Source organism: Ovis canadensis, chromosome 3, assembly GCF_042477335.2.
Source record: "Ovis canadensis isolate MfBH-ARS-UI-01 breed Bighorn chromosome 3, ARS-UI_OviCan_v2, whole genome shotgun sequence".
NCBI classification, from domain to species: Eukaryota; Metazoa; Chordata; class Mammalia; order Artiodactyla; family Bovidae; genus Ovis; species Ovis canadensis.
Genome location: NC_091247.1, coordinates 76,047,412 through 76,067,478, shown reverse-complemented (window position 1 = coordinate 76,067,478; position 20,067 = coordinate 76,047,412). Strand labels below are relative to the sequence as shown.

Sequence of the window (20,067 nt, the reverse complement as noted above, 5' to 3'; positions counted from 1 at the left end):
TGCCATTCCCTCCTCCAGGGGATCTTCCTGACCCACGGATGGAACCTGCGTCTTCAGCATTAGCAGGTGGATTCTTTACCACTGAACCACCAGGGAAGCCCCAGATCAATGTACTACTTCAGTCCTCAAGAAATTCAAAATCTATCACACTTACAAATACATGTTTTCTTAATAAACACATCTTCAAGGGGTTGGAAAGATTTAAATGTTTATAAAGTTGTTTGTGAAAGCTGCTGAAAGTGAAGAAGAACCTTTAGACTTCTAGCGCCTACTGTGTACTGTGGATCTGGTTTTCTTATTTAATACTGAATATTTCATAAGGTAATTTCTGGTTATGAAATGAGGGTATCTGTCTTTTGTTAGAAGTATTTTGGAACCATTCTATAGCTGGAGAAGGTATTTTCCTGCACTGGAGACAAGACCAGATACTTTATTTCTTTGACCTGTCCATATAAGGATAAGATAAGGGTAAGGAGTTTCACTTTGACAAGATGAAAACAGTTAGGGAGATGGAGGGTGGTGATGGCTGCCCGACAATGTGAACGCACTTAATGCCACTGAACTGCACACTTAACAATGTCAAGATGGCAAATTTTATGTGTATTTCATCAATACCACAATGTAAAAATATAGATCCTCACCAGGGAAGTCCCCAGCCTTCAGTTTTAAATGTAATTTAATTCATTCTTTTAGTCAGCACTTTTTGAGGGCTGAGTATGAGCCAGGCACAATTCTAGGTACAAGAGAGAATGAAAGAGAGATTGCTTTCCTCCTAGTTTATATCCTAATGACAATAAACACTAAACATAATAAATTATATAGTAGTTAAAGGAGTTAATGTCTACAGAATAAAAATAAAAAGGGATAGAAGATATGGGAGTACGGGGATGGAAATTGCTAGTTTAGAAGGTGTTCAGGATGGGCTTCATTGAAAAGGTGACATTTAAGGAAAGACAGTAAAGAGTCTGCCTGCAATGCAGGAGACCCAGGTTTGACCCAGGAGAAGGGAATGGCTATCCATACCAGTATTCTTGCCTGGAGAATTCCACGGACAGAGGAGCCTGGCAGGCTATAGTCCATGGAGTCGCAGAGTCAGGCATGACTGAATGATTAACACTGTTACTGAAAAGGTGATATTTAAGAGAAGACTTAAAGAAGAGAAGCTTACCTCAGAAGGGGATGTACGGCTTGATGCAAGAGACATGAGTAGGATGAAATGAGTTAGGAGTATAACAGGAAATGAGATCAGAAAGGGAAATGGGGGTGGACAGTGAGTCTACAGTAACCTATTTCGTTAAAAAATGAGAGACTTTTACTACTTTGAGTAGGGATTTATTCTTCTGCATATTTTCAGAAACGCTGTACTTTTTACTATTAAAAAAAACAGGGCCAATCTAAAGAAGGAGTGCCCCCCCCAATATCTTTCAAAAATTTTGCTGAGGATTAATTTATATATGATAAAATATACCTGTCTTAATTATACAGCTCCATAGTTTTTGGTATATTTACACAATTACACCACCATCACCACAATCAATTATTTTAGAGCTTTTCCATATCTCCCAACATCCTTAAGCCCATTTTCAGTTACTCTTTGTTCTCATCCCAGTCCCAGGAAACCACTAATCTTATTTTCTTTATATATTTGCCTTTTCTGGATATTTCATATGAATGGAATTTTACAATATAGGCATTTTGTCTCTAGCTTCTTTCCCTTAGTACATTTTAAGGTTCATCTGCTCTGATTATCCAGGTCCATGCATGTATCAGTAGTTTATTTCTTTTTATTGTCAAGTAGTATTCCATTGTATGACTATACCACATTTTATTTATGCATTCATCCCTTGGGGGACTTTTGGGTTTTCCCCACCTTCCCACTGTCATCAATAGCTCTGCTACACACACTCATGTTCAAGTATTTATGTCAATACATGTTTCATTTCTCTTGGGTATGAGTGGAATTTCGGGGTCATATGGTGAATTTATATTTAACTTTTCAAGAAACTGCCAAACTGTTTTCCAAAATAGTTGTACTATTTTATACTTTTTTCACATTCTTCCCAGCACTGGTTTGTGCCTTTTTGTTTTTTGTTTGTTTCCTCTGTTCTTTATTTCTTTTTTTCTGTCTTCCCACTGATTACTTATACATTTTTTAAGAATTCCATTTTGATTTATTTCATGAATGAGCATCTGAGCACACACACAAAAATAGTATTTGGGGATATATTTCTTTGTGTATCTTTTTCTAGTGGTTGCTCTATGTATCATATATGTATAATTTATCATCTGAACACTTTTATCAGTTCCAGTGAACTGAAGAAACTTTATTTTTCCTTATCCTGTCCTATTGATGATAGGATTTGAGAACCACATGAAGCAATAGTACACTTTTTGTTTCAACTGTCAAACATACCAGCACACTCAAAAGGAGAGTCTACCATATAGCAGCATACTACAGTCTACTACTGTATCTACTAAATAACTCATATTTTTACTTGTCATTTTTCTTTCTATCTTCCTGATATTCCTCCTCTTATCGTTTCTGTTCTATTTAAAAACTTCCTTTAGCCATCCCTTTATGGTGGTTTTGCTGGTGAGAGGTAGTCTTAGTTGTCTTTAATCTGAGAATATTTTAATCTTCCTTGTTTTCCCCTCAAAGAGTATTACCACTGGGTATGGGATACCTGGTGGCTCAGACAGTAAAGAATCTGCCTGAAATGCAGAACATCTGATCCCTGGGTTGGGAAGATTCCCTGGAGAAGGGAATGGCTACCCACTCAAGTATTCTTGCCTGGAGAATCCCATGGACAGAGGAGCCTGGTGGGCTACAGTTCATGGGGTCACAAAGAGTCAGACACAACTGAATGACTAACACTTTCAACACTTTGATGGGATTCTGAGTTGACAGTTCTTTTAGCACTTTTTTCTCAGGCCACTTCCTTTTGGCCTCAGTGGTTTCTCTTAAGAAATCCATTGACAATAAAACTACCATATGACCCAGCAATCCCACTACTAAGCATATATCTTGAGGAAACCAAAACTGAAAAAGACACATGAAACCCAATGTTCATTGCAGCTCTATTTACAGTAGCTAGGAGATGAAAGCAACCTAGATGTCCATCATCAGATGAATGGATAAAGAAGCTGTGGTACATATATTCAATGGAATGTTACTCAGCCATAAAAAGGAATGCATTTGAGTCAGTCCTAATGAAGTGGATGAACCTAGAGCCTATTATACAGAGTGAAGTAAGTTAGAGAAAAGCAATTATCATATACTAACACATGAAAGTGAAAGAGGAGAGTGAAAAAGTTGGCTTAAAGCTCAACATTCAGAAAACTAAGATCATGGCATCTGGTCCCATCACTTCATGGGAAATAGATGGGGAAACAGTGGAAACAGTGGCTGACTTTATTTTTCTGGGCTCCAAAATCACTGCAAATGGTGACTGCAGCCATGAAATTAAAAGACGCTTACTCCTTGGAAGAAAAGTTATGACCAACCTAGATAGTATATTCAAAAGCAGAGACATTACTTTGCCAACAAAGGTCTGTCTAGTCAAGGCTATGGTTTTTCCTGTGATCATTATAGATGTGAGAGCTGGACTGTGAAAAAAGCTGAGTGCTGAAGAATTGATGCTTTTGAACTGTGGTGTTGGAGAAGACTCTTGAGAGTCCCTTGGACTGCAAGGAGATCCAACCAGTCCATTCTAAAGGAGATCAGTCCTGGGTGTTCATTGGAAGGACTGATTCTAAAGCTGAAACTCCAATGGTTTGGCCACCTCATGTGAAGAGTTGACTCATTGGAAAAGACTCTGATGCTGGGAGGGATTGGGGGCAGGAAGAGAAGGGGATGACCGAGGATGAGATGGCTGGATGGCATCACTGACTCGATGGACATGGGTTTGGGTGAACTCCGGGAGTTGGTGATGGACAGGGAGGGCTAGCATGCTGCAATTCATGGGGTCACAAAGAGTCGGACACGACTGAGCGACTGAACTGAACTGAACACATATATATGGAATCTAGAAAGATGGTACGATGAACTATTTGCAGAGCAGCAATGGAGACACAGACATTGAGAACAGATTCATGGACACAGCTGGTGGGGGAAGGAGGAGAGAGTGGGAGGTATGGAGAGAGCAACACGGAAACATACATTACCATATGTAAATAGATAGCCAATGGGAATTTTCTGTATGACTCAGGGAACTCAAACTGGGGCTTGAAAACAACCTAGAGGGTGGGGTAGGGAGGGAGGTGGGAGGGAGATTCAAGTGGGAGGGGACATGGGGAAAGCTATGGCTGATTCATGTTGATATTTGGTAGAAACCAATGCAATACTATAAAGCAATTATCCTTCAGCTAAAAATAAATAAAAATTTAAAAAGTTTAAGGTAGTAAATTTCATGTTATGTGTAATTTAGTACTATTAAACTTTTCTTGATTAAGAAAAAAATCCACTTGCATTTGAATTGACTATTCCTATTATTCAAATTGAGTTATTTCTACTGTCCTTTTTTCAAGTTCATTGAGTCTTTCCTTTCTCATCTTCATTCTGCTGTTGAGCCCTATATTTACCAGGGCTGCCATAACAAACTACCGTAACCTGGGCAACTTAAAATAACAGAAATTTATTGGCCTAAGTTTAAAGTTTGGCTAGAAGTTTGAAATCAATGTGTTGATAGAGTCCTACCACCTCTGAAACTTGTAGGGGAGAATTTCTTCCATGTTTCTTTTAGCTTCTGGTGTTTACCAGTAATCCTTGGTGTTGCTTGGCTTGTAAGACGCATCACTCCAGTCTCTGCCTGTGGTCACATGGCTGTCTTCTTTGTGTATCTTTGTTCTTTTCTTATAAGTGCATCAGTCATATTGGATTGGGCTTCCCTGGTGGCTCAGTGGTAAAGAAACTGCCTGCCAATGCAGGAGACACAGGTTCGATTCCTGGTTCAGGAAGATCCCCTGGAGAAGGAGATGGCACCCCATTCCAGTATTCTTGCCTAGGAAATGCCATGGACAGAGGAGCCTGGCAGGCTGCAGGCTACAGGCTATGGGGTCACAAAAGAGTTGGACACGCCTTAGCAACTAAACAACAACACACTGGATTAGGGGCTCATCCTACTCCAGTCTGATCTCAATCTTAACTAATTATATTTGCAAATACAGTCACATTCTGAGGTGCAATGAGTTAGGACTTCAAATACCTTTTGGGAAGAACATATGTTAACCCATAATAAACCTATCCATTGAATCTTTTATTTTGGTCATTGTATTTTTATTTATAAAATATCCATTTGGTTCTTCTTTATATCATCTATTTTCTGCTGAGATTTTCCACTTTTTCTTTTGTTTAAATCACTCTTTAAATTACTTGCTTAATTTCTCATCAAAGCAGTTTTATGAAGACTGCTTCTAGGGTCCTTGTCAGATAATTCCAACATGTTAAGCCATCTCTGTGTTGGTGTCGATTGTCCTTTCTCCTTTAAGTAGAGATTTTCCTGGTTATTGGTATGACAGCTGATTTTCAGTTATATCCTGGACATTTTGGTCATTATGAGACTCTGGATCTTATTTAAATCTCTGTCTTAGCAGGTCTTCTCTGACACAGGGCCGGTGGGGGAGGGTGAAAGTGCCCACTTGCTGTTGCAGGTGGAAGTGAAGGGTCCTGTTTTCTGGCTCAGTCTCTGCTGACAGCCTAGGGGAGGAGGATCTCCTAGTGACTGCCGGATAGAGTGGGCATTCAGGCTCCCCAGTTGGCTTCCACTGACATCATGCTGGTGGACACAGGGAGGGGAATCTTGTAACTCCCTCTTATGTGGTCTCCACCGACACTTCAGAGGGAGGTTTCACTGTCACCTAGCAGGAATGAAAGTCTTGGTTTTCTTTGACACCACCTTCGTGATTGGTGGAGATGACTCATTATAGTTGGGTAGGGGGACAAGTCCAAGCAACCCACATGGCCTCCAGTGACATCGTGGGGAGGGCTGCACCTCAGTGCAGCTGGGCAAGAGTGGAAGTCTAAACTCTACTCTGCCTTTGCTGACAGGGGTGAATTGGGGTCAGTTTTTTTCTGTGGTGTTTGAAGTAGAGCTGCTGCTGCTGCTGCTAAGTCACTTCAGTTGTGTCCGACTCTGTGCGACCCCATAGACGGCAGCCCACCAGGCTCCCCCGTCACCGGGATTCTCTAGGCAAGAACACTGCAGTGGGTTGCCATTTCTTTCTCCAATGCATGAAAGTGAAAAGTGAAAGTGAAGTCACTCAGTCGTGTCTGACTCTTAGTGACCCCATGGACTGCAGCCTACCAGGCTCCTCCATCCATGGGATTTTCCAGGCAAGAGTACTGGAGTGGGGTGCCATTGCCTTCTCTGTAAAGTAGAGCAGTTTTTGTCTAATAAGAGTTTTCTGTCTTGCTGCCCATTTTTCTGGCCCTTGGCTGGAAGAAAATGACTTTTTGTTCTTTTTTGTCTGTGGCCTTTGATGTCTCTGAATTGCCAGCTTCAGCAGTACCCAGTCTGTTATAGGCAAGGTAAAAAGAAAACAAGGGAATTTATTGCTGTGCATTCTTTGGGGTGTGAGGTCCCTAACTGGTCTGGGCTCTTCTCTCCATCTTTTATGTCTAATATCCAGAGTTTTTTTTAAAGCTGTTCAGTTCAGTTCAGTTTCTCAGTCGAGTCCTACTCTGCGACCACATGAATCGCAGCATGCCAGGCCTCCCTGTCCATCTTAGTAGTATTCTTGGGCTACCCTGGTGGCTTAGCTGGTAAAGAATCCGCCTGCATGCAAGAGACCTGAGTTCAATCCCTGGGTTGGGAAGATCCCCTGGAGGAGGGCATGGCAACCCACTCCACTAAGTATTCTTGCCTGGAGAATCCTCATGGACAGAGGAGCCTCGAAGGCTACAGTCCATGGGGTCACAAAGAGCCAGACACAACTGAGCGACTAAGCACAGCACAGTAGAAAGAATAGGCAGGAGTGTGACTACGTCATGTTGTTCCTGCCTCTCCTGATATTTGAAGCACCTATGATAACATAGAATATTTAAGATCCTACCATTACACCTTACAAAATGAGACCAATTATGAAAGAAGGTAAGTATGGTTATTGTGGGAACAAAGCTGGTTGGTTCTTTCCAGGTCATAGCCTTAAGTTCAATGTGTTAGTCTTTACCTCTGCCCTCTCTAAGTAGAAATTTAGATTGGAAAATTCACTGGAGACAGACATTATTCTTGCTAATATTTCATGTTCATATTTGATTATACATGTTGTGATTAAAGTAATGAAAATGAAATCATTTGTTAACTTGGAAATTACTGAATCTTATCAAGACCCTGATGAGAATGTTGAAAAGTAGCCATAGGGAAAATTGTGTTTGAAGACATCCTTCACACTTTCCATGAGTTAATTATAGTCCCTAATTTTCATATGTACACAATGTGTACATCTCTTCAATATTAATGTGTTAGCCGCTCAGTCTTATGTGACCCCATGGACTATAACGCACCAGGCTCCTCTGTCCATGGAATTCTCCAGGCAAGAATACTGGAGTGTGTAGCCATTCCCTTCTCCAGGGGATCTTTCTGAACCAGGGATCGAACCCATGTCTCCAGCATCCCAGGCAGATTCTTTACTGTCTGAGCCACAAGGGAAGCAAATAAATTTGCACAAGTTTATATGCTCAGTTCAGTTCAGTTCAGTTGCTCAGTCATGTCCTACTTTTGTGACCCCATGGACTGCAGCACTCCAGGCTTCCCTGTCCATCACCAACTCCTGGAGCTTACTCAAACTCATGTCCATCACATCAGTGATGCCATTCAACCACCTCATCGTCTTTCATCCCCTTCTCCCACCTTCAATCTTTCTTAGCATCAGGATCTTTTCCAATAAGTCAGGTTTTCCCTTCAGGTGGCCAAAGTATTGGAGTTTCAGCTTCAGCATCAGTCCTTCCAGTGAATATTCAGGACTGATTTCCTTTAGGATGGACTAGTTGGATCTCCTTGCAATCCAAAGGACTCTGAAGAATCTTCTCCAACACCACAGTTCAAATGTAAACACCACAGTTTACATGCTATAAATGGGCAAAGCTGGGATTTGAACCCATGCAATCTGGCCCCAGTCTTTGTGCTTAACTGTAACACTATATGCTGAGATAAACATTTAAAAACAGGTTGTAATGTGATCATGAACAGTGTTCCACCATGTGATAAGGTCACCAGTTGGCCATAGCACTGTGCCACATGGTCACTTTAGCTGAATTCCTGTTGAGGTTGGCGGAGGCATTCTGCATGGTGGAATTGTATCTGATGTTCCAATAATGTACGTTGATTTTAGAGTTGCATTAGAAAATGGAAAATGTTATAAAAGTGCAAAGTATAAATCAGAACTGCTAACATTGCAAACATTTCAAAGTTACAAGGTAAGGCAGTGATTATCTGAATTTTCATTTCCTGAATGATGTGAAGGATGAAACAGAAGCAGAGAAACAGAATACTGCTGGGTTTACTGCATTGCGTAAAAAATGTTCAGAAACTAATTATGAATATTTGCTGCCTTAAGCCATATGCTCATAGACTAACTTGTATTTTTCATTACTGATAAATATATTATTTAGAGTCTAGAGTTACTGAAATGCCCTGTGTTTGACTATAAAATTTAATATGTAAAAGATAATGGGCTGTCTCTAAAATACATTTAAAAAAACATTCTTATTCAGAGAAAGGACTTCATAGATATGGCCTTTTCTCACAATAAGCAAAGAAAAATTGTTTCTTTACCTTTGTAATAATATCACTGAAACCTCCAGGCAAAAGTAATAAGAACATACTGAAGGCAGAGAAATTAATCTGATTATTAAGATTTGCTTAAATGTTGTAAAACCAGTGTTGATTACAAATGATATATTAAATAGATATTATAGCTTCTAAACAAAGCAGGGGGAAATGAAAATCTGATGCTTTGAACTGTGATGGGCGATTGGGGAGGAGCTTTATGCTTTGCCACAGGTGTAATTTCAAAGAACTACATACTCAAAGAAGGACCAAAGCTCAGCATTCCTTTTTTATTCTCTATTTACTAACATAAAAAAGAGTCGCTGTAAAATTGCCTCACTGAGACTTTGGGATCTTGAAATTTCAATTTTAGCATCAAAAGTGTTTCGTGTATGCACCACACTTCCCTTCTGAGTTTGAAAAATTGACAAAAGAAATGTGATCATTACGTGACTACAACAATCTGCTTGTTTGATGATAACCTGGGGTCAACACTATCAAATATCAGCCTATACAGATTCCTTTACCTACTTTTCAAATGCTTTTGTGACCGATGAGGATATTCAAGAAACTTTAAATGCTGAGATTACAATGAGAAAAAAACAAGTCTTCACGTCTGCTGCTGCTGCTGCTAAGTTGCTTTAGTCGTGTCTGACTCTGTGCAACCCCAGAGAAGGCAGCCCACCAGGCTCCCCCGTCCCTGGGATTCTCCAGGCAAGAACACTGGAGTGGGTTGCCATTTCCTTCTCCAATGCATGAAAGTGAAAAGTGAAAGTCAAGTCGCTCAGTCGTGTCCGACTCTTCACAACCCCATGGACTGCAGCCTACCAGGCTCCTCCGCCCATGGGGTTTTCCAGGCAAGAGTACTGGAGTGAGGTGCCATTGCCTTCTCTGAAGTCTTCACTAGTCACAGTTCAATCAGAGAATGGGGCCTGTATTAGTTATCCCATTTTGTGCAACAAATTGTCCCCAAAATTAACTGCTTAAATGACAAATATTTATTATCTCGCACAGTTTCTGAGGATTGGGAATCTGGGAGATGCTTAGAGGGTGTTTCTCATTCAGAGTCGCTCAAACGGATGCAGACAGGCTATCAGTCAGGGCGGCAGTCATCTGAGAGCCCATATGGGGAGGGATCAATTTCGAAGCTTACTTTTGTGACTGTCTACAGGCTTCTGATCCCTGCCAGCTGTGGACTGGAGTCTTGGTTCCTTACCACATGGACCTCTCCATGGGCTGAGTGTTTGACTATCCTCACAACATGACAGCTATCTTCTCCCAAGTGAGTAATCTGAAGGAATCCAAAGATGGAAGCCATAGTCATTTATAATATAATCCTAGAAGTGATGCGTCATTACTTCTGCTTTATTCTATGGGTCACCCAGATGAACCATGGTATAGTGTGGGAGGGGCAAACACAAGGCCTTGAATACCAGGAAGTAAGGAATTTTGGGGGCCATCTTGGAAGCTGGCTATCACATGTTCAGAGCAGATTTGCAGCCTGGATTCACCTGCAATGTAGGTTAAAGTATATCTCCTCTATTTTTTTTTTTCTTAAAAAAAATTTTTTTTTAATTGAAGGATAATTGCTCTACAGAATTTTTTGCTTTCTGTCAAACCTCTACGTGAATCAGCCATAGGTATACATATATCCTCTCCCTTTTGAGCCTCCCTCCCATCTCCCATCCCATCCCACCCCTCTAGATTGATACAGAGCACCAGTTTGAGTTTCCTGACCTATACGGAAAATTCCCTTTGGCTATCTATTCTACACATGGTGATGTAAGTTTCCATGTTAAAGTATACCTTCTCTAAAAGCCATTGTCTACTGTTGGGAAGAAACTACATCTCAGTCTATTAGTGACCAGGCAAACAGACCCTCAGGGGCAAATGGAAAGTTACTGACATCTCTCTGCTAAAGTTACATAACCTCTCTGCAACCTGAGTCCACTAAATATACTAAGAAATAACCGTTCAGCATAGTCACTTTTTATGAGGAGCTAAAGTTGAAAGGTTCTATGAAGACCTACAAGACCTTTTAGAACTAACACCCAAAAAAGATGTCCTTTTCATTATAGGGGACTTGAATGCAAAAGTAGGAAGTCAAGAAACATCTAGAGTAACAGGCAAATTTGGCCTTGGAGTACAGAATGGAGCAGGGCAAAGGCTAATAGAGTTTTGCCAAGAGAATGCGCTGGTCATAGCAGACACTCTCTTCCAACAGCACAAGAGAAGAACCTATACATGAACATCACCAGATGGTCAACACCAAAATCAGACTGATTATATTCTTTACAGCCAAAGATGGAGACGCTCTATACAGTCAGCAAAAACAAGACCAGGAATAAGACTGTGGCTCAGAGCATGAACTCCTTATTGCCAAATTCAGACTTAAATTGAAGAAAGTAGAGAAAATCACTAGACCATTCAGGTATCAGTTCAGTTCAGTTCAGTCGCTCAGTCGTATCTGACTCTTTGCGACCCCATGAACCGCAGCACATCAGGCCTCCCTGTCCATCAACAACTTCAAATCGCTTATGATTATACAGTGGAAGTGACAAGTATATTTAAGGGACTATATCTGATAGAGTGCCTGATGAACTATGGACGGAGGTTCATGACATTGTACAGGAGACAGGGATCAAGACCATCCCCAAGAAAAAGAAATGCAAAAAGGCAAAATGGTTGTCTGAGGAGGCCTTACAAATAGCTGTGAAAAGAAGAGAAGTGAAAAGCAAAGGAGAAAAGGAAAGAAATACCCATTTGAATGCAGAGTTCCAAAGAATAGCAAGGAGAGATAAGAAAGCCTTCCTCAGTGATCAGTGCAAAGAAATAGAGGAAAACAACAGAATGGGAAAGACTAGAGATCTCTTCAAGAAAATTAGAGATATCAAGGGAACATTTCATGCAAAGATGAGCTTGATAAAGGACAGAAATGGTCGGGACCTAACAGAAGCAGAAGATATTAAGAAGGGGTGGCAAGAATACACACAACTGTACAAAAAAGATCTTCATGACCCAGATAATCACGATGGTGGGATCACTCACCTAAAGGCAGACATCCTGGAATGTGAAGTCAAGTGGGCCTTAAGAAGCATCACTATGAACAAAGCTAGTGGAGGTGATAGAATTCCAGTTGAGCTATTTCAAATCCTAAAAGATGATGCTGTGAAAGTGCTGCACTCAGTATGCCAGCAAATTTGGAAAACTCAGCAGTGGCCACAGGACTGGATAAGGTCAGTTTTCATTCCAATACCAAAGAAAGGCAACACCAAAGAATGCTCAAACTGCCGCAAATTGTACTCATCTCACATGCTAGCAAAATAATGTTCAAAATTCTCCAAGCCAGGCTTCAGTAATACATGAACTGTGAACTTCCAGACGTTCAAGCTGGTTTTAGAAAAGGCAGAGGAACCAGAGGTCAAATTGCCAACATGTGCTTGATCATGGAAAAAGGAAGAGAGTTTCAGAAAAACATCTATTTCTGTTTTATTGACTATGCCAAAGCCTTTGACTGTGTGTATCACAACAAACTGTGGAAAATTCTGAAAGAGATAGGAATACCAGACCACCTGACCTGCCTCTTGAGAAACCTGTATGCAGGTCAGGAAGCAACAGTTAGAACTGGACATGGAACAACAGACTGGTTCCAAATAGGAAAAGGAGTACGTCAAGGCTGCATATTGTCACCCTGCTTATTTAACGTCTATGCAGAGTACATTATGAGAAATGCTGGGCTGGAGGAAGTACAAACTGGAATCAAGATTGCCAGGAGAAATATCAATAACTTCAGATATGCAGATGACAGCATTCTTATGGGAGAAGGCAATGGCACCCCATTCCAGTACTCTTGCCTGGAAAATCCCATGGACGGAGGAGCCTGGTAGGCTGCAGTCCATGGGGTCACTGAGTCGGACTCAACTGAGTGACTTCACTTTCACTTTTCACTTTCATGCATTGGAGAAGGAAATGGCAACCCACTCCAGTGTTCTTGCCTGGAGAATCCCAGGGACGGGGGAGCCTGGTGGGCTGCTGTCTCTGGGGTCACACAGAGTCTGACACAACTGAAGCGACTTAGCAGCAGCAGCACCCTTATGACAGAAAGTGAGGAAGAAGTAAAGAGCCTCTTGATGAAAGTGAAAGAGGAGAGTGAAAAAGTTGGTTTAAAGCTCAACATTCAGAAAACTAAGATCATGGCATCCAGTCCTATCATTTCATGGCAAATAGATGGGGAAACAGTGGAAACAGTGGCTGACTTTATATTTTGGGGCTCCAAAATCACTGCAGATGGTGACTGCAGCCATGAAATGAAAAAGACACTTACTCCTTGGAAGGAAAGTTATGACCAACCTAGACAGCATAGTAAAAAGCAGAGATGTTACTTTGTCAACAAAGGTCCGTCTAGTTAAGGCTATGGTTTTTCCAGTAGTCATGTATGGATGTGAGAGTTGTACTATAAAGAAAGCTGAGCGCCAAAGAATTGATGCTTTTGAACTGTGGTGTTGGAGAGGACTCTTGAGAGTCCTTGGGCTGTAAGGAGATCCAAACAGTCCATTCTAAAGGAGATTAGTCCTGAGTGTTCATTGGAAGGACTGATGCTGAAGCTGAAACTCCAATACTTTCGCCACCTGATGCGAAGAACTGACTCCTTGGAAAAGACTCTGATGCTGGGAAAGATTGAAGGCAGGAGGAGAAAGGGATGACAGAGGATGAGATAGTTGGATGGCATCACTGACTCAATGGACATGAATTTGGGTAAACTCTGGGAGTTGGTGATGGACAGGGAGACCTGGCGTGCTGTGGTCCATGGGGTCGCAAAGAGTCGGACATGACTGAATGACTAAACTGAACTGATGAGTACCAAGGTCCACATTTAATTTCAAAAGTACGTATGTTCATCTGAGAAGGATAGAACATATAATGAAGTCTCTTGCATGGTAGGCAGATTCTTTACCTGCTGAACCATCAGGGAAGCCCCAATATAAGATAGTATGCTATCACAGAAAGTTAAGTGATTACCAATTCTATGCATTTAGGAATCAAGTTTTAAAATTTGACTATGAAAAAGATGATAAACAAGAGACCTTTCAGCTTATTTCCCAGGTTGAATAATTTAATCGGATATTTTGATATCAGCAGGAATCAATAACTGCTTCTAGCTTTTCTATTTTAGGTGTAAGATGTCACTTTGAATAATTCTGGTGGTAAATTGCCAGGTAGAGACACAATCATTAAAAATTATTATATAAAATTCTTGACTTTTTGAAAAAGAAATTTCAGATAGTTTTCAATGTAGGAAAATCTTCTAAAGAGCCTCATATAAATCAGCTTCTTGAAACTCATCAACCATAAGGTACCTGACCCAGGCAGAGCAAATGCAGAATGGTTGGGCATAAGTAGCTCTACTGAATTTACATGCACAAATATTCAATTTTAAACCTGATAGGATTTTTAATCATTAACTAATTTAAGTCTTCTGGTTAGGTCAGGACCTATCTGATAGGATAGAAAGTCTTCTTTGAAAGGCAGAGTACTGGTAACAGATGACTTCTTCCTTTATCTAACCCTCCAGGTTATCTGTGCTTACATCTGCCCTCAGCCCCAGGCAAGCTGTGCCCCTGGATGCTTTACCCTTCAAGGGAAGGAGGGAATTATTATAGGTCAAGAGACTGTGATTTCTGCCTGAGAGGGAAAAGGAGCCTGGGTGGTATTGGGATGCTGACTTTATTTTAGCAGTGGTTCTCCACCTTGGCTGCATAAGATAGAATCAGATTCTCTAGGGGAGAGACCCAGGTGCCAAACCTTTAATAATCTCTGCAGGTGATTTCAGTGTACAGACAAAGTTGAGAATCTTAGTTTTGGGACACCAAGTCTTATTTAAGTGCCCATCAGAATCAGGTGGAGAGAATGTTAAATTTACAGAAGGCTAGATCTCCACCTCTGGAGTTTCAGACTCAGGAAATCTGGCTGTGCTGTGCTGTGCTTAGTCGCTCAGTTGTGTCCAACTCTTTGTGATCCCATGGACTGTAGCTCGCCAGCCTCCTCTGTCCATGGGGATTCTCCAGGCAAGAATACAGGAGTGGGTTGCCACGCCCTTCTCCAGAGGATCTTCCCAACCCAGGGATTGAACCCAGGTCTCCCGCATCGCAGGCAGATTCTTTACTGTCTGAGCCACCAGGAAAGCCCAAGAATACCGGAGGGCCAGCCTAATTCTTTTCCAGGGGATCTTCCCGACCCAGGAATCGAACCGGGTTCTCCTGCATTGCAGGTGGATTCTTTACCAGCTGAGCTACCAAGGAAGCCCAGTAAAGTCTGGGGTGGGACCCAATAATTTGCATTTTTAACAGCTTCCCAGATGAAGCGGTTGCTGCTGTCCCACACTTTGAGAACCCATCTTAGAAGAGTTAGATTCTTGTTACATACTGGAGTTCAGCTGTGAGTGGGGCCTAAGGAGAGGAATGAAAATTAGTGGAAGGAGAAGACAGACACCTCTAATTCCTCTCTTTTCAAAGGTAAAGTGAGCTGGGATCTACCACTGCATTGCTCATCCCCTATTTTCGTAGCCTTTATTTTACAACTTGAGAAAATAAAGGCTTTTTAAGGGTCATGTGAACAGCCCAAGGCTAACTACACCGGAATTAACCGTCCCACTTTAGCTGGTTTCTTTGCCCCAGCAGACCAACCTCTCCCCTGCCTCAGCACCGAATCTCCAGTTAACCCTGATCGATTTATTAACCTTCTCTCCTCCCCTGCCCCGCCCGCAGCGCCCTGACGTAGTTGCACGGACAACGTGCACCCGCATTCAAAGCCCACAGGGGGCGGTCCTTGGCGAGGCACCGCGTGCTGCGCAGGCGCAGGCGCAGGCAGCAGGGTGCTGGAGCCGGTGTCATGGATTGCGTCAACGGGGTGGTGAGTGAGGACCATCAGCATGGCCTCTTGGCCTGCGCCCCGTGGGGAGGGAGTGTGACCCTGGGGTCATGGCAGCGGAGCTCCCCGCACCACTTTCTTTCCTCCTGGCCCTTCACAGACATTCAGAGGCCCTCTCCCGTAGGGGCTTCGGCTGTTCTTCGCCTCCGTGTTGGAGGACACGGATTAGAGCCACTAACTCACCTGGAAGTTGGATCTGGCTCCCATCAGAAGAGCAGATGCCCCTCCTCTTCTCCTTCTGGCTTCTCATCCAAACTCAGGTCCTCTAGAATACGGATGTGAGATGGTGGTTAGAGGTGGAATGCACCTGAGCCCTGCCAGTTTCCCGTGTGTTTAGAATTACTAAGTTTCGTTGCACTTTTAATTGTAGCCCTTAATTTTAGTATGGCCGCTGTTGATTCTAAGCTGTATTAGTTACCTGATACAACAGGTAATGTGATACTTTGTCATCCCACCACATATTTTTAGAGGTCTCCCTCGTCCTTCCATTTTTCCATCCATAAGTACAGTTGAAATTGATAAACGGAGACGTTGCTCTCCTACTGCTATGGAGTACCTAAACCTCACGTGAGAATTGATAGGCTAAATGGCCTTGTGAGACCTATCAATCTTAAAAACCTGAATTAAAGGTAAAGTTAAGGAGTCATGTCGATTTTCAGTTCAAGTCAGAAGTTCACATTTGGTAAAAGGCAATGTAGCTTGTCCAGATGTGTGGTATTTTATGGGTTCCACCTATACATACACAGCATAAAAGGGTTCATGTCTTGAGAAAAGTTATTAATGTGTATCCATTGTCTGATTTTAGTATGTTTTAAGATATGTAAAGTAATTATGCTTGAATTTACCATGTATACCATTTGATTATAATGAAGATAAAATCTGACTGTAGTCCTAGAAGAGAAAGTACCTTCAGTTCCTACTTTGCTTTTGAAATTTTGTGTGGTAATGGGCCATTTTCGATGGCTGCTGTTGCATTCTGAGGGTAGATCTTAAAAGATGTGTTTATCCCCAGGAGTTTTTCCCTCTTGCTTTAAATGTGATCACACTAGCCGAGACCAACACTGAAGCCTCAGTTTAGCACCTTTATCAGGGTAAACTGTTTTACAAGAAGCGACTAATCTAGAGCACCTAATCTTACTGTCATACTTGTGAATACATGTTACTTAAAATATTACTGATTGGCTTATTTATAGGCTTACTCTTGGTCTTCAGAAGGATAAATGTAAAGCCTAACTACTCTTGCCATGAACGTATTTATTTACTGAGTAGTAAGAAGAAGCAGTCCTTGAATAATAGAATTTTCAATTTGGCCTGTTAATTGCTGAAATAAGAGCAATTCAACTACATTCCTATTTTGTCATTTCTTATCAGTCCACTAGGTCAGGTCAGTATTGATAGTATACTTAGCGTGGCTCTTTTTTTTTGCATTTAGTAATTTTAAAATTTTATTTATTTTTATATTTTATTTTATTTTTTGGCCACGCTGTATGACTTGCAGTGAATCTTCGTACCTTGACCAGAGATTGAACTCGTGCCCCCAGTAGTGAAAGCGTTGAGTCTTAACCACTGGACTGCCAGGATTATGGTGGAAATGAAGCACAATTTACATAGATTTGAAGGACTGAGTTTATTTCACAGGGCTATTTTTCTATTGATATTGACCAATTTTTAATCTGGTAAAAATCTGCTTTTAGGATGTTACTTACTCTCTGCAGGCTATGGAAGGGTAAGGTTCATTTAGTTTCTTAGTTTCTGTCCTTAGTTTCTCTTAGGAAATCCTTTTTGTTGCAGTTTACTTGACCGTGGTTCAAGATATCTTTTGGATTACATGTGCTTTGGAAGTGGGAAGCACTTTGGTGACTATTGTAAATGCCTGCCCCAAACTTATGAGGTGGAATTTATTTACATTAGTGGAAATAATAAACTCTAAAAATGCTCTTTGATCTGTTTGAGAAAAGAGTAAACTGAAAACAAAAGGCTCATTTCCACCTGCCTTAAATTAGTTTCCTTTTAAAAAGGACTGGGGAGGTTAAATACTGACACAGAAGTCGGGGAACATAAAAACAAGCATACATCTTGATGAGATTTGTATCTCATATTTTCTTATAGTATTGTGATTCAGGGTTTCCCTGATGGCTCAGCAGGTAAAGAATCTCCTGCAATGCAGGAGACACAGGAGATACCAGTTTAATCCCTGGGCTAGGAGGAAGAAAGTGGCAGCCCACTCCAGTATTCCTGTCTGAAATATCCCTTGTACAGAGAAACCTGGCAGACTGTAGTCCCTGGGATCACAAAAGAGTCAGACTTGACTGAGCAACCTACACACTCATTGTGATTCAGCCTTATAGATAGACTGAGACTATGGATCTGAAATTAACACAATTTATGAAAAGCTAAGACTATACTGGGAATAAGATGCATTTAGTGAAAATCCTTGTGGTGGCTTTTCTTTAAATATAAGATTAGAAAAGTGTACATTTCATGTTTTTAAAGGCTGAGCACTCTCAAACTTGAATGTAAAACTTTTAACAATTGCTTTTATGTAGGCTAAACTTTACAGATCTGTAATTGAAGATGTGATTGAAGGAGTGAGGGATCTCTTTGCTGAAGAAGGTGTAGAAGAACAAGTCTTAAAAGACTTGAAACAGGTTTGTAGACAGTAAAAGTTTCTGTCTTTTGTTTTTTCAGCTTAAAAAATGGCTAAACTAGAATTCAGACCTCTTAATTAGCATTTAACACGTACCCATTTATTGAGATTTCAGTTGACAATTTAAAAGTTAAAAGAATAGCAGTAACTATCCTAATTTTTTTTTTTTTAAAGCAAACATTTTGTTTCTCTCTGCAGCTCTGGGAAACAAAGGTTTTGCAATCTAAAGCCACAGAAGACTTCTTCAGAAATAGTGTTCATTCACCTCTGTTCACACTTCAGTTGCCACACAGCTTGCACCAAACATTGCAATCATCAGCAGGTTGGATACAGTTAGTAAATTAGTAGTATTTGTCTTTGTAACAAATTCTTCTTTGGTGGTGGTTTTGAATTAGGGTAATATTCTTAAGGTAAGAGGGCTTGGACTTCAAAAATTATTGTTAAATAAATGAATGCAGGATAACTCATCACTGCCATGTAATTATTGATAAGAAAATTAGGTTGTTTAAACTATTTTTTAAAAAAAATTCTATAGTCCCAAAAGGTGACAAAGCCATACTTCAGAAGAACAAGTTGTATAGTTCATGGGCTGTTGGGAGTACCCTCTGGTTATTTCAGAAAATTTAATTGGCTGTGGTCAAGGAGTCATCCAGCCATTGTTGGTAAAGAAGCAGAGGGAAAGATGGGTACTTGCAAGCTTGTGCTCTCTTTCTTCTTGCTTCTGTCTGTATTATAAATTTGCCATTGAATTGGAAGCAAAATGGAGCTTTTGTGAACAATCACTTTTATAAACAGGGATATGGATGTTATTCAGGCTGCTTCACAGTTTTGGATATAAAATGATGGCTAGAAATGGACCTTACATGTATTGTCACTAATCTTGGTCCTACTGAATCTAGATCTCTGCTTTTAAGGGAAATATTTGTCCATAATATGTCTATTAGTTTACACTGGAAAAGATTAGCGGTTAGCGATACTATTATGTCTTTCTAGCCTTTATTTCTTTTTTCTCCCCTGATTCTTATGATCATTATGCTGTCCTGATATGTGTATGTGTATACATCTGCTTGTTGATACACAGAGACGCAGGCAGATAGAGACACTGACAGACGCAGAGGCATACACCAGCAGACACACCTAGATACAGACATGCCCAGACAGACACACACACACACAAGCAGGTTTTATTTGATTTAGCTGGAATTCAGTAGATTAATGTCTGCAAGGGTAGATTAAATTGTCAATACAAACTGGATCATTCATGGTATACTTGGGAAAATTCACATTAGTATATGTGGGCCAAGGCCAAGGGACAATAGTAAGGAGGCTTGTACCTCCTCTATAACAAGATGGAGAATTTGTGTGGCAGCAATTGTAACTTATAAAAATGAAACCAACAGAGAATATTGAGTTACCAGACAGCTTTTATCAAACCTGTGCTTAAAATGTAGAATATTGCAGTGTAAGAATTAGCCATAGCAGTTTTCATTACTTAGTTGACACACTGAAACATTTTCCATCAAATTTTGTGTTTTCCTGGCTATGCTTTCATTTTTAATTTTATTGTTTTATTAGGGCATTCCTTTTATTTCTGCATTTAAATAACATTCTTTTACTCTTTTTTTCATAATTAAAGAACTTTAAAGATTTTTTTCCTTAGGAGTGGCTAATACTTGACTGAATTTTATCAAAAGCATAGTTCTTGAAAAAAGAATAGCCAGAACACTT

At 40.7% G+C, this 20,067-nt stretch overlaps 1 protein-coding gene across 2 annotated transcripts in view; it reads left to right on the top strand.

The window, feature by feature from the left end:
- The first annotated feature begins 15,601 nt into the window (after positions 1–15,601).
- Positions 15,602–20,067, top strand: part of GTF2A1L (general transcription factor IIA subunit 1 like) — a 46,263-nt gene continuing 41,797 nt past the window's right edge. For both annotated transcript variants that reach the window (XM_069580449.1, XM_069580447.1), the window contains exons 1-3: positions 15,602–15,674; positions 18,239–18,340; positions 18,538–18,661. In XM_069580449.1, the coding sequence (XP_069436550.1) occupies positions 15,654–15,674; positions 18,239–18,340; positions 18,538–18,661 (247 nt within the window). In that variant the 5' untranslated portion in view covers positions 15,602–15,653. The remainder of the gene's footprint in view (positions 15,675–18,238; positions 18,341–18,537; positions 18,662–20,067) is intronic.